Consider the following 18,740-nt stretch of genomic DNA (forward strand, 5'->3'; position numbering starts at 1 on the left):
ACATTACCTCAGGGGTTCACTTAGACCAGTCCTCTGTGTGTGCTTTGGTGTTAACATCTGAAGAAACTTAAAATGTGAAGATGCTGTTGCTCCTCCACTGCAAATTCACACTTTCCCCCCAGGAGTCTCTTTTTCTCCCCAGAAGCCCCTGTGCTGCTTTAGACACCTCCAAGGGGTCTCCTTGCCTGCCTCTCTCCTTTCAAAAATCCCACTCTCATCATAGTTCCTTGTAAATCTAACACTTCTGAAAACTACTTCCTAGTCTCATTTGTCAACAAGGATCTCTTTCCTGTTAGCTGATTTAGTTAGTCACCACTTTTTATCAAAACACTCATGAATAAATTATTGAGCAAGATGAATAAATTATACTTTTGAACTGAGATACACTCCTGACCTGTACATTTTAATCTGAACCGTATAAAACCCATTACAATTATCTGGTGGCCTAATACTTCTTAGCAAGATGACATAAGGAGTCATGTCATTACACGGGAACTTTTGTTTTTCCGCTAATGCCATCAAGAGCAAGGGCCCTGGCAAACAGGAGGCTATATAAGGGGTCGAATTCTGTCCCAATCCCAACCACTCCTAATTAATTGTGCTCTATCAGGGAAAGTAAGTGGGAAACCAAATATACTTTTGTTCCTCTTCTGGCTTGCAAAAACAGTCTAAACAACCAACTCTTTACATGTTTTACAACTTAACATTAATCTAACTTAACTAAATGCATTTATGTACAGAACAGGCTATAATTAAAAACCAAAATACTGATTTAAACAGATTATAAAATGTGCAATCTGTTCATACATATAATTTATTTGCCTCTACACTTCTGCAGTATTCCAGGTAGTTTGTACAAGCCTGTGTCCACAGCTTCTTCCCATCATGGTCCCGTTGCTACAGGCAGCAGCAATAATCCTGCTGCTGGCTTCCCTGCCTGGATCACTCACAACCCCATCATGACACCTGTGTGACTCCAACCTGGTGGATACGCTTTACCTAATCTGCAGGCCTAGCAGCTTCTTTTACTCCAACAGAAGCAAGAGGGACCTGGAGGCTTTGCTGGGTGAGGATTATCGGTTCATACTGTATGTACACACACAGTCAAAAACTTTGGACACACTTGTTCTTTATTACTACTAGTTTCCATACCTTAGTATGAAAAATAACTCATCAAAACTATGAACACAAATGGGAGTACGGGAATTATGTAGTGCCCAAACTGTATACATATACATCTATAGCTTAATCATGGAGTTATCCACCAGGGATGGTTTTAAACAGAATTGAAGGAGTTCGCATGTATGCTGCTTTGCCTTCACTATCCAGTCAAACTTCTTTTCTGCTAAAACTGATTTCAAGCATTAAAGCTTAAGCCTTTAGATCAAAATTTCTTTCAAGTTGGTCCAACATTTGGTCTGGTAGTGTAGTAAGAGCATCAAATCTGATCATGATTTGTTTATTATACCTCCCCTCCCAGTTTTGCTCTCAAATCTAGCAGATTATGATGTTGTGGAGGCTGAGCCATTAAAAGAGAAGGTGTATTGTGTATTGAGCTTGTATTATATATTATAAAAAAAAGAAAGGTCTTACAAGAGGATTCAATTGAACAAGAAACACTCTGGTTCTCGTGTGGTGTTCTAGCACCCTCTGTTGGAAAAGTCTTGGTTTAAACCTCTCACACTAAAAAGAAATGGATAACAATAATGCTAAAATTAAATGCCTTTAGTGTTAAATTATGGCATGAAATCAAAATGACAAAAATGAGAACCAAACTGGTTTTAAAGTTGATAGTATTTTATTTAAAAAAAATGCAATAAAATTTTTTTTTTATTTTGAAAAATTTATCAAATGCAAGCAGTTTAACATCGACATTTTTCCTGTTGTGGTCCCTAATGACAGACAAAAAAAAAATGAAAAAAAAAAAGTAATACAATTTACAACAATAAAATCACAACAACATGCTGTCATTACACCCACAAATAGATTTTCAGACTAAGATGAATAAATTCAACGGAACAGTTCTTTAAACATTGCATAAGGTTTGTTGGACCACAGATATTTTTTCTTAAGAGTGCATTAACTTTGTCACATAATATCAATGGCAAGAAAGGGAGTTGGCAATGCTTTAGCCTAACTGTCACTGTATTACATCCACAAACACACAAATAAAACATACATAAATAAGAGCCACATTCTAAGAGACACAGTCAAGACATGTATGCTGGACTTTCCCATCACAATGATCATGTTAAGCTTAAAATAAAAACAATTGAACAGTCTTCCATAGACCAGGGTCACTCCCCAAAAGAAGTTTAATGCAATTTCTTGTTGCCTTGGAACAAAAGAAAGATTAAATTAGATGTCAGTTCAATGTAATTTAAAGGGCATTAAAAATAATTATACAGTATTGATCTGACGTTCTGTTCGCAGTTCAACAGCAAGTTAAACCGTGTCCTAAAGTGATACAAAACAAGCGACAGGACATTGTCGCAACGGGTAGTTCTGCTCGCCATTAAATCTTATTGGTCCAAAATCCCACTTTTACATTAAACAAAGTATGTTCCGATTATCTGCGAGTGTGTCGTGACGCACAGCATTTTCATGTTCAGTGTGGACAAAGCTTGTTGCTGGAATCTTATTACATCATGTCTGGTTATAGTGTTTTAATAACTCACTCTGTGTAAGAGCTGAGGTGGGCTGCTGGTTTTCTTTGTGTTCATGTTTAAAAGCCTTGCTGGGGTCGAATCTACGTGGCGCCTGGCTGGGCTTGAGCCGATCCAGCGCTTGCTTCTGTTTCCCAACCTGAGCTCTGAGCTTGGATATCTCCTGCAGAAACACACATTTACAAACATGGAGGTCAGCTATGCAGCAGCAACAACAAACTGAAAACTGGGCTTGCGAAATTTGGTTATTTGGAGGATGGGGAGCCATGAGACATGTTCTGACAAATATTTTAAATGCTGGTTACTTTCACGTGCATCAGAATGACATTTATGGCCATTGCATCAAGTCTAATTTTTTTCAGTGTTTTGCACCATGAGCAGCAGACATCATCTGAAGTTAAAAATAGTTACAAAAAACATGTCTCAAGATCACTGCATTCTAGGGTGCCCAGGAAGGGACAGGTTCGGTTCAATTAGTTTTGTTGTGGCCACATCATATTAACTCGTGGGAATGTGATAATCTGTTGTGGCCAACATCCTTATCTCGTGGCCATGACTTTGTGACTTGTTTGTTGATATTTTTTTCTCTTTATACCATTTTCTAAACATTTTGTGTGCATCCAGCGGTATCCGTGGAAGCGTCCAGAACCGTTTAACTGATCAATGATCAGTCCGACGGTTTCATTCAAACTCGCACATTTTTGTCTGCAAAGCCCATTAACTTTCAGAAGGTGTTTTCAATGCCTTTCACTTATAATGCAACCATGTCTTAAACGCCAGCGACCGCACTGTCTTTGTATGTCATTCCTAATTCAAAATAAAATGTTACTTCATTAGTCATCTCCATTTTTGCCGTTTGTCCATGACACAGTCATATGTCTTTTTTAAAATCCTTTACATCAACATAAAGTCCTGAAAAGGATCTCGTTCCCATAACATACAAAGTCGTGGCCATGAGTAAAGGATGTCGTTACCCCTTAATTAAAAATCATGGCTAAGAGAGCAGGATGTCGATTGCTCAACATAATATCTAGTGGCCACAACATGCCACGTTCCCATGAGTTAATATGACGTGGCCACGAAAAAACTAAATGAACTGAACCTGTCCCTTGCCGGGCACTGTGGCATTCTATTCCATTCCGTCAGTTGCGTGTTTCAAAAGTTACAGTTATTGTTTTTCATTGTTGTCATGTCTATGCACTCGGGTACTTGTGTCTAACACTGCTGAATATTCTAAAGGATGAATAGAGACAACATTGAGTTACACTACAATGCAGACTTGCAGATACATAATCCTTACTTGTTTGAGCTCCAAGTTCTCCTCTTTGAGTTTGACCATGTGCCTTATCTTCTGTCGCTGGTTTTGATGGCCCATCAGATTGGCATATGCATTGGCCAACTTGTTCAACTCAGCCTGCGTGGCACCCTTCTCATTCAGCAAGGCGTTCCTCTCTGCTGCATAGCTGTCCAGCTGTTCCTGAGGACCAAAGTAAACAGATAAATTAGAGAAACACCTGTACTTCTAGCACATATGTACTTTTCAACCTCCAAAATATCTGCCAAGAGATGAATCCACTCTTGTAAAAATATAGAAAGGTTGGCAGCAGTAACAAAAAGAATTGTTAAAAGGGTTGTATGATAAGAAATCTAATTTTCCTTGATATTTTGCAGCACCTACAGTTTATTTAGAAGTTTCTGGAGCATTTCAGTCTGACCTTAACAGTCTGTGTGGCTCATCTCAGTGTGGATTGTTTTGTGAACATGTCACAAATGTAATGCAGGCTTTGCAAAGAGATTGCTATTGAAGGACTGTCCAACAAAATATAACAGACATGACAGCAAACCCGCAGAGCTCTTACCCATTTCACATGCGAAGAGTGCAGTTACATAGACTGTTTTTTGCTACTGTACCTTTACGATTTTTAAGGGTCAGAGAGAGGGTGGAAAATGGTCAGGAGAAACAAAATGACAGTTTTTGGCGCAAAAATAGAATGGACCACAGAAAAAAAAAAAAAAGAAAACTGGAAACATAAAACTTATAACTCTTTAAAGGAAATCTTTGCATACCTGAAATGGTTTAACTTTAGCATAAAGCTCTTCATACAAGTTTCTCCAGTGCTCAGTCTCAGCGTTACATGTGCTGTGAGTGAAAACACAGATGACAAGACTTATTAAATACAACAACAAAAAACGCATATGCTCATGAATGTGCACAATGCATTTCAGACTTAATGAGGGCACACCAGGACACCATCTCAGACTAGAGACAGTCTAGTTGACTTTCTCACCTCTGCAGCTGTGCCTCTAAAAGTTGTTTGTGTAATTCCTGTCTCTCTTTCTCCATCTGTATGTATAGCTGTTGTCTCTCCTGCTTCCAATCTGCAGTGTGACGTTGAGCAGTAGCTCTTTCCTCGCCCACCTGCTTGTGCAGCTCCAAAACCTCCGCCTGCAGATCCTCAACGAGGCCCCGCAGCCTGCTGGCTTCCACAGAATGGCCTTCCACTGACTCACTCCTCTTCTGTTCTCTCTGCAGTTGGGTTTGGGCACATTCCTTCTCTCTTCTCTCCTGCTCCACCTCGGCCTGCAGGCGACTCAGCTCCTCACTTTGAGTCTCTGCTGCTTGCTTCAACTCTTCCTCTCTCTGAGTCAGTTTAGTCTGAACTTCTAAAAGCATCCTTTAACACAATACAATGTGATACATACCTCTTCAAACTTTTCTATTTTAAAAAGTCATCTAAAACTATGAATTCTTTTAAATAATCTACAGTAGTTTAATAACAGTACACAACTGCATAAGTCTCTCTTAAAGACTTGATTCTGATTAGACAGTTGCAGCATTCTGCAGTCAAATATTGTCGCATAAGAAGCACTACACTAACTGTGCTAGTCTCTTGCATCACATTCACTCTGACATGAAATATTGATTGATTTGAATTTGTTTTAATGTCTATTTATTTGTAAAGTAGCCATGCAATAAGCGGGAAAATGTCCAATTAGTACAGGGTGATAAACCCAGCCAGGGTGATCAGGTGTATTTCGAGATAATGACTGGCCGACTGTAAATTATCCCTTTAATTATCTTTAACCCAATTGTCATCTACATGAGAACTGCATATTTGTGATGGATAGCTGAATAGTCTTTTTTGTAAACAGAAAGAAGGGATAAACTTTTGGTATTTGCAAATAGAGAGCTGTGAAGCAGGATACTGACCTAGCATACTCCTCTCGCTGTTTCTCCTGGATTTGCTGGTAGTTTATGAGCTCCTGCTGATCTTCTTGAAACTGTAGGTTGAGTTTGTTTACTTTTTCCTCCAGCTGAAGAGTTTGAGCCTCAGCCTGATCTTTCTGCTTTCCCAAAGCCTGTCTAGTGCTGTTGGAATTTAAAAGTAAAACATTCAGTGAGAAACCTGATGGCCACAGTAATGGTTTGTTGTGGTTATAGAAACATTCTGGGTTACTTAACACTTTGTCTATGGACAGTAGGGTTAGGTATCAGCACTGGTATCTTGATTCGATTTTAATTTGATTCAATATAGATTCATTTGATAGCATTCCAGTTATTATAACTCAGGCCTGTATCAATTATTACATACTCGCCTAGGGGTGTATTACAGAAAACATCCTCGATTTAAAATTTTATAATATAATAATCCTATCTCTAGTATCTTTCTGTAATATGCCCCATAGTGCATAACATGCACTTTCACTGCAACAAGCTCCAGGTTCTATTTTTCCCACAACTTTTGCATATTATCAAATTATTATGGCCATAACAGGGTAACATACAAAGCTAACATAATGCAACAAGAGATGACAGCATTTCTCTAGATTTAGAATGAGGAGCACAAAAAAATAAACTCATTCATTTCAGTAGCAGTGCTGTTGTGCACACGTACAGTATATAAGCCTGCAAATCCAGACCCGTATTTACGTGTGTTGGTGTAGGAATAGCTTAAAACTACCTTAGAATCATTATAAATGGGTCGTTCATGTTTGCCTTCTCATGTCTGTGTTTATTAACTAGGAGCTTTGGCACTTGAAGGGCTCTAGAAGCTCAAGACTTCCGATGAGTCAACAGCGCTTTACACTAGAAAACTCACTAGAATTCAAATGGGTCACATAAGTTTTGTGGTCTGCACCACGATATTGAGGGAAACCTGCACGTCTGTTGGTTGCAATCCAGAGATACAGGGTAGGTCATTAAATCAAGTGGTTCCATGATTCCAAACTTTTGTGAAAACCAGGCTTCAGTCGCACCGTGAAAAATCAGGTTTCAGATCACTGCTGCCGAATTAAAAAAAGGGGAAATGCTGTTGTTACCTCTCGAGGTCAGTGGACAAGTCTCCCAGCTTGGCGAGACAGCGGTTATGATCCTCTTCTAGTTTCTTCATTGCCGTCACATGAGTTTCTTCCAAGGCTTGCATCTCAGCACACTTCCTGTTGGAGACACTGATAATGGTCAGTTTCCAACAAAGCCATAATCCCCCTCAGCTCAGTTAGGAGACGGTGTGGTTCTCACCCCTCCAGCTCAGCACAGGTCTTCTTTAGTTCTTGCTCCAGTGTGTGGTTCTCCTGCGTGAGCTTCACAATGGCCTCCTCGCTGCACTGCTCCTGCTTCTCCAGCTCTGACAGCTCCTCAAGTGCATCCTCCAGTTCCTCACCCAGCTGTCTCCTCTCTGCCTCGGTCTCATCTTTCAGGCGCTCAAGCATGCTGGCCAGGGAGCTGCTGTGAACCTGCAGCAACACACATTAGAGGAGCTTAAGAGACATTAGGTTAATCCATATAAAGTCGATCAGGGCAACTTTGACTTCCTGATTGAGAGACTAGACTACTTAAGTGTCCCGCTCTTGCGGTTATAAATCAAGAGATGTGTATTATGCATATTCATTAATCATTCTTTTTCTGAAGATAACAGGTACCAATTCCAAGTGGCATGCTTAAAATTCTGTGTAAATGCACCTGTTCATGGTACACATTTACACAGTAATGGAAAAAAAAAAAAAAAAAAAAAAAAGTTTATAATTATATTAACTAATGACAAATGATTCACAAGTGATTCTTTGGTTGGGATCTGCACTATAGTCAGTCAGAAACTCTTAATTCTGAAACTCCCCCCCCCTCCCCCACCCCGCCCCCATTTACTTTGGCCCTGTTAATATTTGGTATTTGGCTCTATTGACATTAAGTATTGCAGTCTGATCAGAAGTCATCAGTGACTGCATTTGAGATGCATATTTATACCAGGTGTAAATGGCACCTTTATCTGACACTCTTCTCTACGTACCATCTCTTCCTCCAGTTGTTTGGTCAGTGCAGAATGTTCCTCCTTCAGTTTTTCATGTGCCTCCTCCTCAGTCTTCCTGCTCTCCTCCAACGAGTTGATCTCTGCCTTGAGCTCTTGTACCCGTCGCAGACCCTCCTCCTGTGTCCTGGCTGCAAAAACAATTAAAAAGTTTGTGCCCAAGTAAGTAAAATACGCAAAATGTAATGATTCATTATGTGCGACGCCATGGGAGGATCGGACGTGTGAACAGCAAGCTGTCCTTCATAAAATCAATGGAGTGAGTAAGTCATCTTGTTGTACTCACGTTACAGCCGAGTGGACCGACTCACTGAACATTCGTTTGACTGTTTGAGGATTCTGCACGCTTTTTTTTTGTGCTGGTTCCGCCTAGCGGCTGGAGTTAATTTTGTAGAGTGGCACACCATCGCAACAGTTTTGTGGATGAATCTACACAATCTTTGTGCTTATTTCTCCTGTTGGCTGGGGTTTGTTTTGTGGAGTATTTTTTGCAAAGTCAGTGGAGTAAATCATCTTGTTGTACACGCATTGCAGCCAAGTGGACTGGCTCACTGAACATTTGCTTGACTGTTTAAGGATTTTGCGTGCTCTTTTTGTGCTGGTTCCGCCTAGAGGCTGGAGTTTATTTCGTAGAGTGTCACATCTTCAGGTCAGTTTTATGGATGAACATGCTCTGCGCTTATCCCGTCTATTGGCTGGAGTTTGTTTTACAGATTATCTTTTGCGGTGTAATTCTGTCTCACAAAATTTGTATAGAAACACTGGACTTGAGCAACTCAATGGCAAAGTTGTCGCAGGGGTTCATGCATGGACTGTTTGAGTTTGGAGGGATGGATGCCAGTTGGCGTTGTCGTGCGTGGGGTTAATGCGCATGTTTTTCTTTTTTCTGTTTGTTTGGTTCTGGGGGATGTTTGGGGTTTGATTGTCACACTAATGTTGGAATGTGGTCTTTATAATCTTGTTTTTGACACACAATCTATTTTTTCTTATATGTCAAAATGTCAAATGTTAATGAGTTGATTGTCTCTCCACATGGAATGTGAATGGGTTGGGGCACCCCATAAAAAGGTTATTTCTCTTCTTAAGAAATATGATAGTGTTTCTTCAAGAAACGCATCTTTCTCCGCAGGAAGCTGAAAAATCTGGGAGGATATGGGGTGGGCATATTTTCTTTAGTGCTGGCTCAAGTAAGAGAAGGAGAGTCATTACGCTGATAAGTAAACATCTACAATTCAAATGACTCAAACAGATTAAAGATAAATTAGGAAGAGTCATTATTGTTTTAGCTGAAATTCAGGGGTGAAGTCTTATTTTGGCTAATATTTATGCACCTAACGTTGATGATCAGGGTTTTTTTTATAGATCTTGAAGGGATGTTGCAAGCCACTGGCACCCCTCATGATATATTATTGGGAGGAGACTTTAATCTTTTGATTAGGGATGGCATGAGTACTCGAGTACTAGGGTACTCGGACATGGCAGCAATGATCGATCATGAAAACGATGATCGATAGAGTTCACGCATGATGTGACTTTTCACTTAATTCGAAATCCAGTGACAATTACCTGACAACTAAACACAAACAAAGAGGGAGCTTATTTTTAATTTTGAGATTGATTACATTGTGGTTTTGAGGGGTACACTGTCAGAAACGTAATGCTATCGTTACGATAATCAAAAGGGTGTAATTAACCGTGATAATGACGATTCGCAGGATGTGTAAAAATCTTGGTCTTACAGCTATTTGGAGACTTTTGAACCCATCTGGTAGGAACTATACATTTTTGTCATCAGTTCATAAGATTCATTCTAGAAGATTTTCTTTTTTTTTTTATATATATAACCAAGTCCCTCATTTCATCTGTTGTTGATTGCTCAATTGGAAACATTTTAGTCTCAGATCACGTCCTGTGTGTTTAGAGGTGTTGCCTCATATGAAGAAAAGGAAATCATATAGTTGGCGCTTTAATGTATCCTTTTGCAAAATCCTGAATTCCAACAAATGTTAAAGGCTGAAATCATTGTCTATATGGAGACCAACTGGTCCTCAGTATCCTCTGTGGGCGTGGCTTGGGAGGAATATTAAAAGTGCCAAGGCAGAGCTGAAACACCAAATGATTCTAATGGCCTCAGAGATTTGACCCGACTGAAATACAGATATAATACTATTTTGTCGTGGAAGGTGGAGTTTTGGCTAGATATATCAAATAGAGAGAGCCTTTTTCTACCATTCCCTCAGTGAAATCTGCTGGTGGTGAAATATTTACTTCGGCCACTGATATTAATAATGCTTTTAAAGAATTCTATCTTGATCTTTATAGTTCCACGTCTTTGTCTACTGAAGAGGATATTAGAAACTTTGTGGAACCATTAGAACTTCCTAAACTGTCGGCTGAGTAAAAAATTCTCTTGATTCTGAGATAACCTTGGAGGAGCTTGGCGAGGTAATTAAGGCCTTGCCTACAGGCAAGGCTCCGGGACCAGATGGCTTTGCTGCTGAATTTTTTAGATCTTATGCTACAGAACTGGCGCCACTTTTGCTAGAAATTTATACGGAATCATTAAAGAATGGAAAGCTTCTGCCAACCATGACACAAGCCTGGATCAGTCTGATTCTTAAAAAGGACAAAGATCCAAGCGAGTGTAAGAGTTACCATCCAATTTCCCTGATCCAGCTAGACGTTAAAATATTGTCAAACGTTTAGGCTACCCAGTCAAGTTATGACATCTCTTATACATATAGATCAGGTGGGTTTTATTCGGGGCCGTAACTCTTCTGATAACATTAGGCATTTCATTAATGTCAATTCATTAATGACTCCAGTCGCTTCCATCTCGCTTGATGCCGAAAAAGCATTTGATATGGTAGAATGGGATTATCTTTTTAAGATTTTATTGGGTGGATAAAGTTACTTTAGACACCCAGTTGTGGCAGGTCAAACGAATGGATTAATTTCAGATTATTTTACTCTGGATAGGGCACCCGGCAGGGTTGCCCTCTTTCCCCATTATTGTTCTGTCTTACCCTGGAACCATTAGCAGCCACAATAAGAAAGGAGGATGATTTTCCAGGGGTGGTGGCAGGAGGTGTGACGCATAAGCTTTTGCTTTATGTGGATGTTTTATTATTTGTCTCCAACCCTACTAGATCTATGCCTTGCCTCCACAGAATTATTCATTCCTCAGGATACAGAGTGAATTGGTCTAAATCCAAAGCTTTGGCACTGACAGCGTACTGCCCAGTAACGGCTTTTCAGCCGAGCGCCTTCCAGTTGCCCAAACAGGGCATTAAGTATTTGCGTATTTTATTAAAATGAATTGTATTCCAAAATTCAACTACCTGCTAAACTCTCTCCCTATAGATGTCCCCCTCTCTTATTTCAAGCAATTTGATAGCATCACGAAGTCCTTCATTTGGAATGGTAAATGTCCCAGATTACACTTCAGTAAATTACATAGGCCAATTGACAAAGGTGGGCTAGGCCTACCCAAGATGGTCTCAGACATTTGGCTCATTGGTCGCTTCCACCTGAGAGAGCCCCAACCCTGGTTTTGTATTGAACAGGAAGTTCTTGCTCCATCTCTCCATTGCAAATCCTTTCTATCAAACTAACCGGAGAAGTTAAGTTACACCCCGTTTTCTCGCATTTGCATGCGGTATGGACAAAAGTGTCCAGAATGTTTAATTCAGATATTTATTCAAATGTTGCTTCGAGAATATGGCTGAACCCAAAATTATGTATTGATAAGTCCCTTTTCTGCTGGACAGAGTGGATTGTGAGGGAGATTAATAAACTCGATGACCTATATGAGAGTGGAGTGTTGAGATCCTTTGAAAAAATGGTTCAACATTTTGGGATTCACAGGTCTCAATTCTTTAGGTATTTACAACTGTGCCACCTACTCTGTACTATTTTTTAGGAGTAGCATACACCCCCCTAAAGCGGCAGTTACTCTGGGAGTGGTGATTACTGCCTTTGGAAAAGGTCATGAGGCATCAGTGTATTATTCCCTGCTAATTCAGAGTCTGGGGGACAGAGCTTCAACTTCTCTTAAGAGATTATGGGAGAAAGATTTAAACTTGGTATTGGAGGAGGGAGTGTGGGCTAGGACTCTAAAAAACATCAAGTCGGCATCTAGAGATGCAAGGGTGCGCCTTATGCAATTCAAGAGTTTACATCGATTCTACTGGACCCCCTCTAGATTGCATAGGCTTGGACTTAAAGACACACCCACCAGCTGGCAATGCCAATCAGAAGATGGGGACACAACCCATGTTTTTTGGTGGCGTGTTAAGATCCAAGAATTTTGGTTGAGGGTTCAGAGTATTGTGTGTGACGTGTTGGGCACTCGAATTTCATTTTGCCCCAGACTCTGTATTTTAGGTGATGGGGCGGCCATTAATATAGGGGATAAATACATAAGAAATTCGGTTCTAGCCAGTGTTATGATTGGCAGACAGATCATTCTTAGGGGATGGAGGTTGGCTGGAGTGCCCTCATTTCAGGAGTGGTGCACAGAGATGGTCAGGGTGGCGGCATTTGAAGAAATGTCTGATAGAAGGCTAGGCAATCTGGGGGTATTTAATAGGAAATGGGGCAGCTATTTGACCTTTTTGGGAGGCTCTCGGGAGGGGTAGTGGAGAGGGATTTATAGTTTTAAATGCGTGCGTGTGTATGTGATATATATATATTAGTTTTTTTTGTTTCTTTGTGTGTGTATTTTAGCTTTGACCACAGGGTTGTTTGTTGGGGGTCAGGGTGGGGTTGGAGATTGGGAAGGGGAAAGGGAATAATGGGGTTAAAAGTAGATTCTGTACATATATGTTTTGTTTTTCTGTTTCATTTGCTGGAATCAATAAAGTGTTAATCGAAAAGAGAAAAAATTATGTGCATCTCATCTGCCTTCATTTTAATCAAGTTCTAAAGTAAAGCCTGAAGTCATGCTGCATTTTTTTTTTAACCAAATCTTCTTCACCTCTTTCATCCTCCAGCAGCAGGCAGCGCTCACCCATGAGTGCCACACGCTGATCCAGCTCCTCCTCGGTTCTTCTCAGGACCTCCTTCACACGGGCCAGCTCTTGCTCCTGCTGCCGTACTAAGCTCCGGGAATTCTCGAGATCCTGAGCTCCCTGCTGCATCTGCTCTTCCAGCTCTTTCAATGTGGCCCGAGAGGACTGCAGCTCATTCACATGGCACTCCATCTCTCTCTCCTTCTCCTCAAGAGCCTTCTGGGAGTCCTGCAGCTCTTGCTGACACTTCTGGAGCTCCTTTTCCATTACCTTCAGCACCTCCTGACGGTCCTTCAGTTCCCCAGTACATTTCTCTAACTTCTGCTCAACGTCACTAAACAGATCAGGTACAAACAAATGAGGACAAGAACACTGATGCTGCTACCGTGACAACGATATAAAAATGCACACAGTTCTAACCTGAGGTTCTCTTGAGCATCAGAGACACGGCGCTCCATGGTTGATTTGTCCTGCAGCTTAATCCGCAAATCCTTTGACATTGGAGAGTGAGACAGACAGCTTATCTCCAACCAAGCAGCACTTCAAAGACTGATGATTCAACCCAAGTGGTGAGTAAATGTCAAATGGCTTAGGAAAGTCAAATTCTGTTGACCAAAACCCATACCTGAAGCTCTTCATTTGCTGAGTCCAGGTAACTCTGCAGTGCTTTGATCTCCTCTCTCAGCTCCTGGATTATGGCTTAATACATAGAAGACAGATAAAAGTGAGATGTAGCCAATCTAAATGGCATCATAAAACAAACACAGATGTTACCATGCAAACAAACCATGCAATTTATCCATTTCATTTTCAAGTTGTTCGTTCTGGGTTTTTGTCTCTTGATGAAGCTCCTCTGAAAAACAATGTAAAAAAAATAAATAATAATAAATAAATAATAAAAAAAGCAAAACTGCCTTATTTTTAAGGTTATTCTAGGGTTGGGCGGTGTGACACTATATATTATATATAACTGAAATGTATCAACAGGTTGAGATTTCACTATACCTTAGTAGATATATACTATATGGCCAAAAGTTTGTGGACACTATATGTGCTTGATGAACATTTGATTTCAAAACCTTAGGCATCAATTTTCCCCTTTGCTGTAATAACAGCTTCCACTCTTTTGGGAAGGCTTTCCACTATACTGTATGTAGTAACATGGCTGCAGGGATTTGCTCTCATTCAGACACAAGGCTATCAGTGAGGTCAGGAACTGATGTTGGTCGATGGGGCCTGACTTACAGTTGCTGTTCCAGTTCACCCCAAAAGTGATCAGTGGGGTTCAGGTCTGGGCTTTGTGCAGGCCAGTCAATTTCTTCCACACCAGACACAGCAAATCATTTCTTTATGGACCTCACTTTGTTCACAGGAGCATTGTCAAGCTGGAACAGAAAAGGGCTATCCCCAAACAGCCACAAATTTGGAAGCACACAAAGACCAAGCCATTACATAAAGAAACATTAAGATCTTTCTTTACCGGATTTAATGGAGTAACCAAATTCATTAATTAGAAGGGGGTGTCCACAAACTTTTGGCCATACAGTGTATCAGCGTGGATTTGAGTGAACAAGACTGCTTTAGGTTATTCACGAGAGCAACAAAACAAGGAGTAATTAGAAAATACAAGGAAGGACTCCCCTTTAAGGGGTACTGTTAGGCCCAACAAGCAGAGTTTAGCCATTTATGTCTGTCGGTTCTTCTTAATAATTCAGTCGAACCAATTAAAATGTATGTAAACCACTCGAATGTAAGGGAGAATCTCTTCTATATAACAAATCGAAAACATTAAAAACATTTATTACACCAAAAAAAAAAAAAAGACAACACTAAAATGCCACACAATGTCTTTTGAGTGACCCAATCAATTCCTGAATCGTTTTTTTTTTTTTTTAGCTGCATCATTGAAACAGATGAACTGATTCACTAAAATGATTTCTCATTCGCCACACTGGACATTTGTCAGACTCTATCAAATAAGACTTTCCTCCAAAACGAATAAATAAATACAATTATATATTAATTATACACTCACCAAGCAGAACACCTTATGTGATTATCTATTCAGCCAAATGTGTGGCAGCAGTTCAGTGCATAAAATCATGCAGATACGGGTCTGGAGCTTCAGATAATGTTCACATCAACCATCAGAATGGGGAAAAAAAAAAAAAAAAAGTGTGATATCAATCATTTCAACAGTGGCATGATTATTGGTGCCAGACGGGCTGGTTTGAGTATTTCTATAACTGCTGATCTCCTAAAATTTTCATACACAACAGTAGTGTTTACACAGAATGGTGCAAAAAACAAAAATATCCAGTGAGCGGCAGTTCTGTGGACGAAAACACCTTGTTGATGAGAGAGGTCAACGGAGAATGGCCACAGTGGCTCGAGATGACAGAAAGGCTACGGTAACCCAGATAACCCCTCTGTACAACTGTAGTGAACAGAATAGCATCTCAGAACGCACAACACGTCGAACCCAGAGGCGGATGGACTATAACAGCAGAAGACCACGTCAGGCACTTTATTAGGACCATAGTGTTCCTAATAAAGAGCTTTTTGAATGTATATTTCTAGTTCCTCAAGGCACACTTACCAAGATCCTTGTTCCTCTCCTGGAGAACCCTAAAAGTGGTTCTGGTGGTCTCCAGATCAGTTTCCAAGACCTTCACTTTACCATCTGAGCTGATCTGTAGGAAGCTCAGCTCCTTCAAAAAGACCCAAGAGCTGATTACATTTACAAACTCAAAGGTACACAAATTCACCACATGCAAGTCTAAGGTAATTGAGATGACTTGCCTTGTCTTTGGTATCCAATTTATTATTAGCCTCAATGAGCTCCATAGTAAGAGCATTGATTTTCTTCTTGGTGGTATCAGCAGAGACCTATAAAAAAAAAAAAAAAAGAAACGGCAGCAAATGTGCCAAGACGTTCTTCTGTAAACCACTCAATGTGCCGAAACAGTAGCCTACACAAAACACATAACTGATGAAACACAGTGTAAAATCACCATGATACAAAACGACCACTCACCTTGGTCTTCAGGAACTCATTAGCTTTCTTTAACTCTGCCAGCTGCCTCTCAAGAGAAGCCACATTGGCAGCAATGCCAGTCTTCTCTCTGACAGCTGCTAGTAATTTAGACTCCAGCTTCTTCAGCTCTTCCTCCAGGGTCTGCAGCCTACGGTCCTGTTCTCCTCTCTGCTGCACCAAAGAACGGATCTATGGCCAAGCATTAGCAGTTACAGTCAAGGTTATAGAAACTGATCAAGCCACAAATGACCAGAGGAAATTTTACCTTCTACTTTTACACTTTGACCCACAGAAACCAGAGTCAACTAAAGTAAAACTGTAGGTAATATACTTGAAGACATACCTTCAGAACTCACATGAAAACAAAACATACCTCTTTCTCTAGTAGTCTCTGACGTTTCATCTCAAGTGTGAAGGCATTTTTATCCTTTTTGGAACTAAATCCATCAACCTGTGAAAGGAAAGGAAAAATCAGGTTCTGCACCAAGTGGCCATCTATAAAGCAATACACTACCAGTCAAAAGCTTACTTTAATGTGAATTTGTGTTTCTCATGATCTCCAAATCCTTCTGATCTAAAGAGCTTTGAAATTAGTTTTGTAGGCAAATATGAAGTAATTATTCCAATGCATAAATATGTATCTTTTTGTGTAAAACCAATATTTTAAATAATCAATTTCACTTTTCACTGAAATTGATGCATTGGAATGGATAGTGAAAGAAAAGCAGCCAATAAGTGCCCGGCACACATGGTAACTCCTTCAATACAGTTTAAAAACCATCCCTGGTAGTGGACACTTCATGAAGTTGGTTGAGAGAATACCCAAAATGTGCAGAGTTATAATCTAGGCAAATGGTGGCTACTTTGAAAAAGTTAAAATGTAAGATATTTCTCATTTTATATTTTATGGTCACTACATAGCACCAATGCTTCCATGCATGTCATTTCATAGCTTTACTTACTTGACTATTATTCTCAAATTTGAAAAAGTAATAAAACAAGCAGGTGTATCAAAACTTTTGATTGGTAATGTGGATTTAAAGGGGAAAAGGGATGTTCACAGCTCTTACCAAACCATCAACAGACATAGTCCGGCGTACTGGAGACATTGGTACTTCTTTTGATGGTGATTGTGCAGGTAACTCTGCTGATAAGCATTCAAAAGAAAAACAACTTAAGACAGCAGTCAGTTAAGACATGTCTAAGATGCAAAGCTTCTTATCCTTTACCCAAAGATTTTAAAAAATGGGCTAATTTTAAAAAGAAAAAAATAAATCTCACTTTTGGAAGCTGCTCTGAAGCGCTCTGCTTTGTGAAATGATACAGCTCCCTTTAGTTCACCAGACTTCACCTCATAAGTACCAGGCGGAGGGGCACAACCTTAGGATAAAATCAATGATCAGTCAGAATTATCAGTATGATTGCTCATAATCAGAGACAGATGAACAGTGATAGATGATCTGAAATGTAGTTGATGCGGATACGCAAATTCATGCAGATCAAGTCTTAATTTAAACTTAAGTCTTAGTTCCATTAACTTCTATATGATTATATGAAGGAAAAAAAAAAAAAAAAAAAAAAAACACACTAGGAAATTACACAACTTGGCGAAATTTAGTGATTTTGAGAGTCAGATATATATACAAAAAAATGACATTAGGATAACTTTAATCATTAGTTTTACCTATTAATCTGTGTATAAAGAACATAACAGTTGTATTCATACACGCTAAAGCTCTTAAAAGCGTGAAACTTACCAACTTGCTCGTTGAACCTCTTTAATGGTGCTCTTGAGAAAGACATGGCTGGTATGATATCGAAAGTCCAAGCGTGAAAAAGTTATACAAAAATTAAAAAACTACACTGCACAAGAGCATCGACAACTCCTTCACAGCCGCTGAAATTTGAAAAGTAGTAACCCCGCCCAATCACAGCAATGAAATGGTCTTGGCCAATTAAATTGCAAGAAATGTGACAAACAGAAATTTAAACCAACCAGAAACGAGATGTTATTGTACGTCACGACTGGTCACGAAGCGTTAAATTCTTCTTACCATGATTTTTTTTAATGCTCAAAATATTACAAAAGAACATAGTCAGGGGTACGAATATATAAAATGAAAACAAGGCCATATTACACAAAACTCGTACAAGTACTACAAAGTTCCAGTTTTATTGGCTTTCTTGTTTGTACTGTTAATGAAATCTATATCATTTCCAACTTAAGCACAACAGAAAAAACAGGCTTCTGGTTAAACCTGAACTAATATAATGATAAGGTTAATAATTTATGCCACATTTTCAATACTCTTATAATTATAAAAGAATACATTTTCATAACACAAATTAAAGCCAAATTATATAATTTTTCATATATATAAAAATGTGATCATTTGTATCACTTTTTGTAAAATAAAATAAAAATTACTAGAGGTCTTTGTGCAATAACAGGACTTTTCACCACAATTTGTTCAGATGTACAAGAGATAAAAATTTGACAGTATTCAGCTTAACTTTATTTTATGTGCCCTGACAAAATATATCATGGCAACCAATATTTCACTAAAATATTACTAGTTATTCTAACTATTGCTAATACTGTAAACCTATAATATTTACATCTGAAATACCCTTCAGAGCAATATCTTTGGCTTTTTTTTTTTTTTGTCTTCTTCCATTTATTGTATTTTTATTTTTTATGTCAGTGGTGGCTAAAACAGTT

At 39.3% G+C, this 18,740-nt stretch overlaps 1 protein-coding gene across 4 annotated transcripts; it reads right to left on the reverse strand.

Moving 5' to 3' along the window:
* Positions 1-1,810: 1,810 nt before the first annotated feature.
* Positions 1,811-17,917, reverse strand: LOC127418378 (hyaluronan mediated motility receptor-like). 4 transcript variants are annotated; one of them, XM_051659012.1, is made up of 20 exons: positions 17,776-17,917; positions 17,300-17,398; positions 17,089-17,165; positions 16,392-16,469; positions 16,019-16,207; positions 15,784-15,870; positions 15,581-15,692; positions 13,769-13,834; positions 13,607-13,680; positions 13,402-13,472; positions 12,948-13,315; positions 7,952-8,100; positions 7,186-7,400; positions 6,987-7,103; positions 5,878-6,036; positions 4,955-5,341; positions 4,734-4,806; positions 3,967-4,143; positions 2,679-2,829; positions 1,811-2,335 (listed from the first exon to the last, which is right to left on the reverse strand). In XM_051659012.1, the coding sequence occupies exons 1-20, from the start codon at positions 17,819-17,821 to the stop codon at positions 2,316-2,318; spliced, it is 2,715 nt and encodes a 904-aa protein (XP_051514972.1). In that variant the 5' UTR covers positions 17,822-17,917; the 3' UTR covers positions 1,811-2,315. The 4 variants fall into 4 exon arrangements, with proteins under 4 accessions (XP_051514972.1, XP_051514970.1, XP_051514973.1 ...); XM_051659010.1 differs by lacking the exon at positions 1,811-2,335 and having other exon boundaries at positions 2,342-2,829; positions 17,089-17,162; XM_051659013.1 differs by lacking the exon at positions 1,811-2,335 and having other exon boundaries at positions 2,342-2,829; positions 12,981-13,315.
* Between the last annotated feature and the right edge of the window lie 823 nt (positions 17,918-18,740).

Source organism: Myxocyprinus asiaticus, chromosome 27, assembly GCF_019703515.2.
Source record: "Myxocyprinus asiaticus isolate MX2 ecotype Aquarium Trade chromosome 27, UBuf_Myxa_2, whole genome shotgun sequence".
NCBI lineage: Eukaryota > Metazoa > Chordata > Actinopteri > Cypriniformes > Catostomidae > Myxocyprinus > Myxocyprinus asiaticus.

Bases quoted from the DNA above. Each gene is read 5' to 3' on its own strand.
- LOC127418378 (XM_051659009.1), bottom strand. From the start codon at position 17,821: ATGTCTTTCTCAAGAGCACCATTAAAGAGGTTCAACGAGCAAGTTG. The intron at 16,470-17,088 runs GTAAGAGCTGTG...TTCCTTTCACAG, and splicing joins CTATGTCTGTTGATGGTTTG to GTTGATGGATTTAGTTCCAA. The intron at 13,681-13,768 runs GTTTGTTTGCAT...CTATGTATTAAG, and splicing joins TGAAATGGATAAATTGCATG to CCATAATCCAGGAGCTGAGA.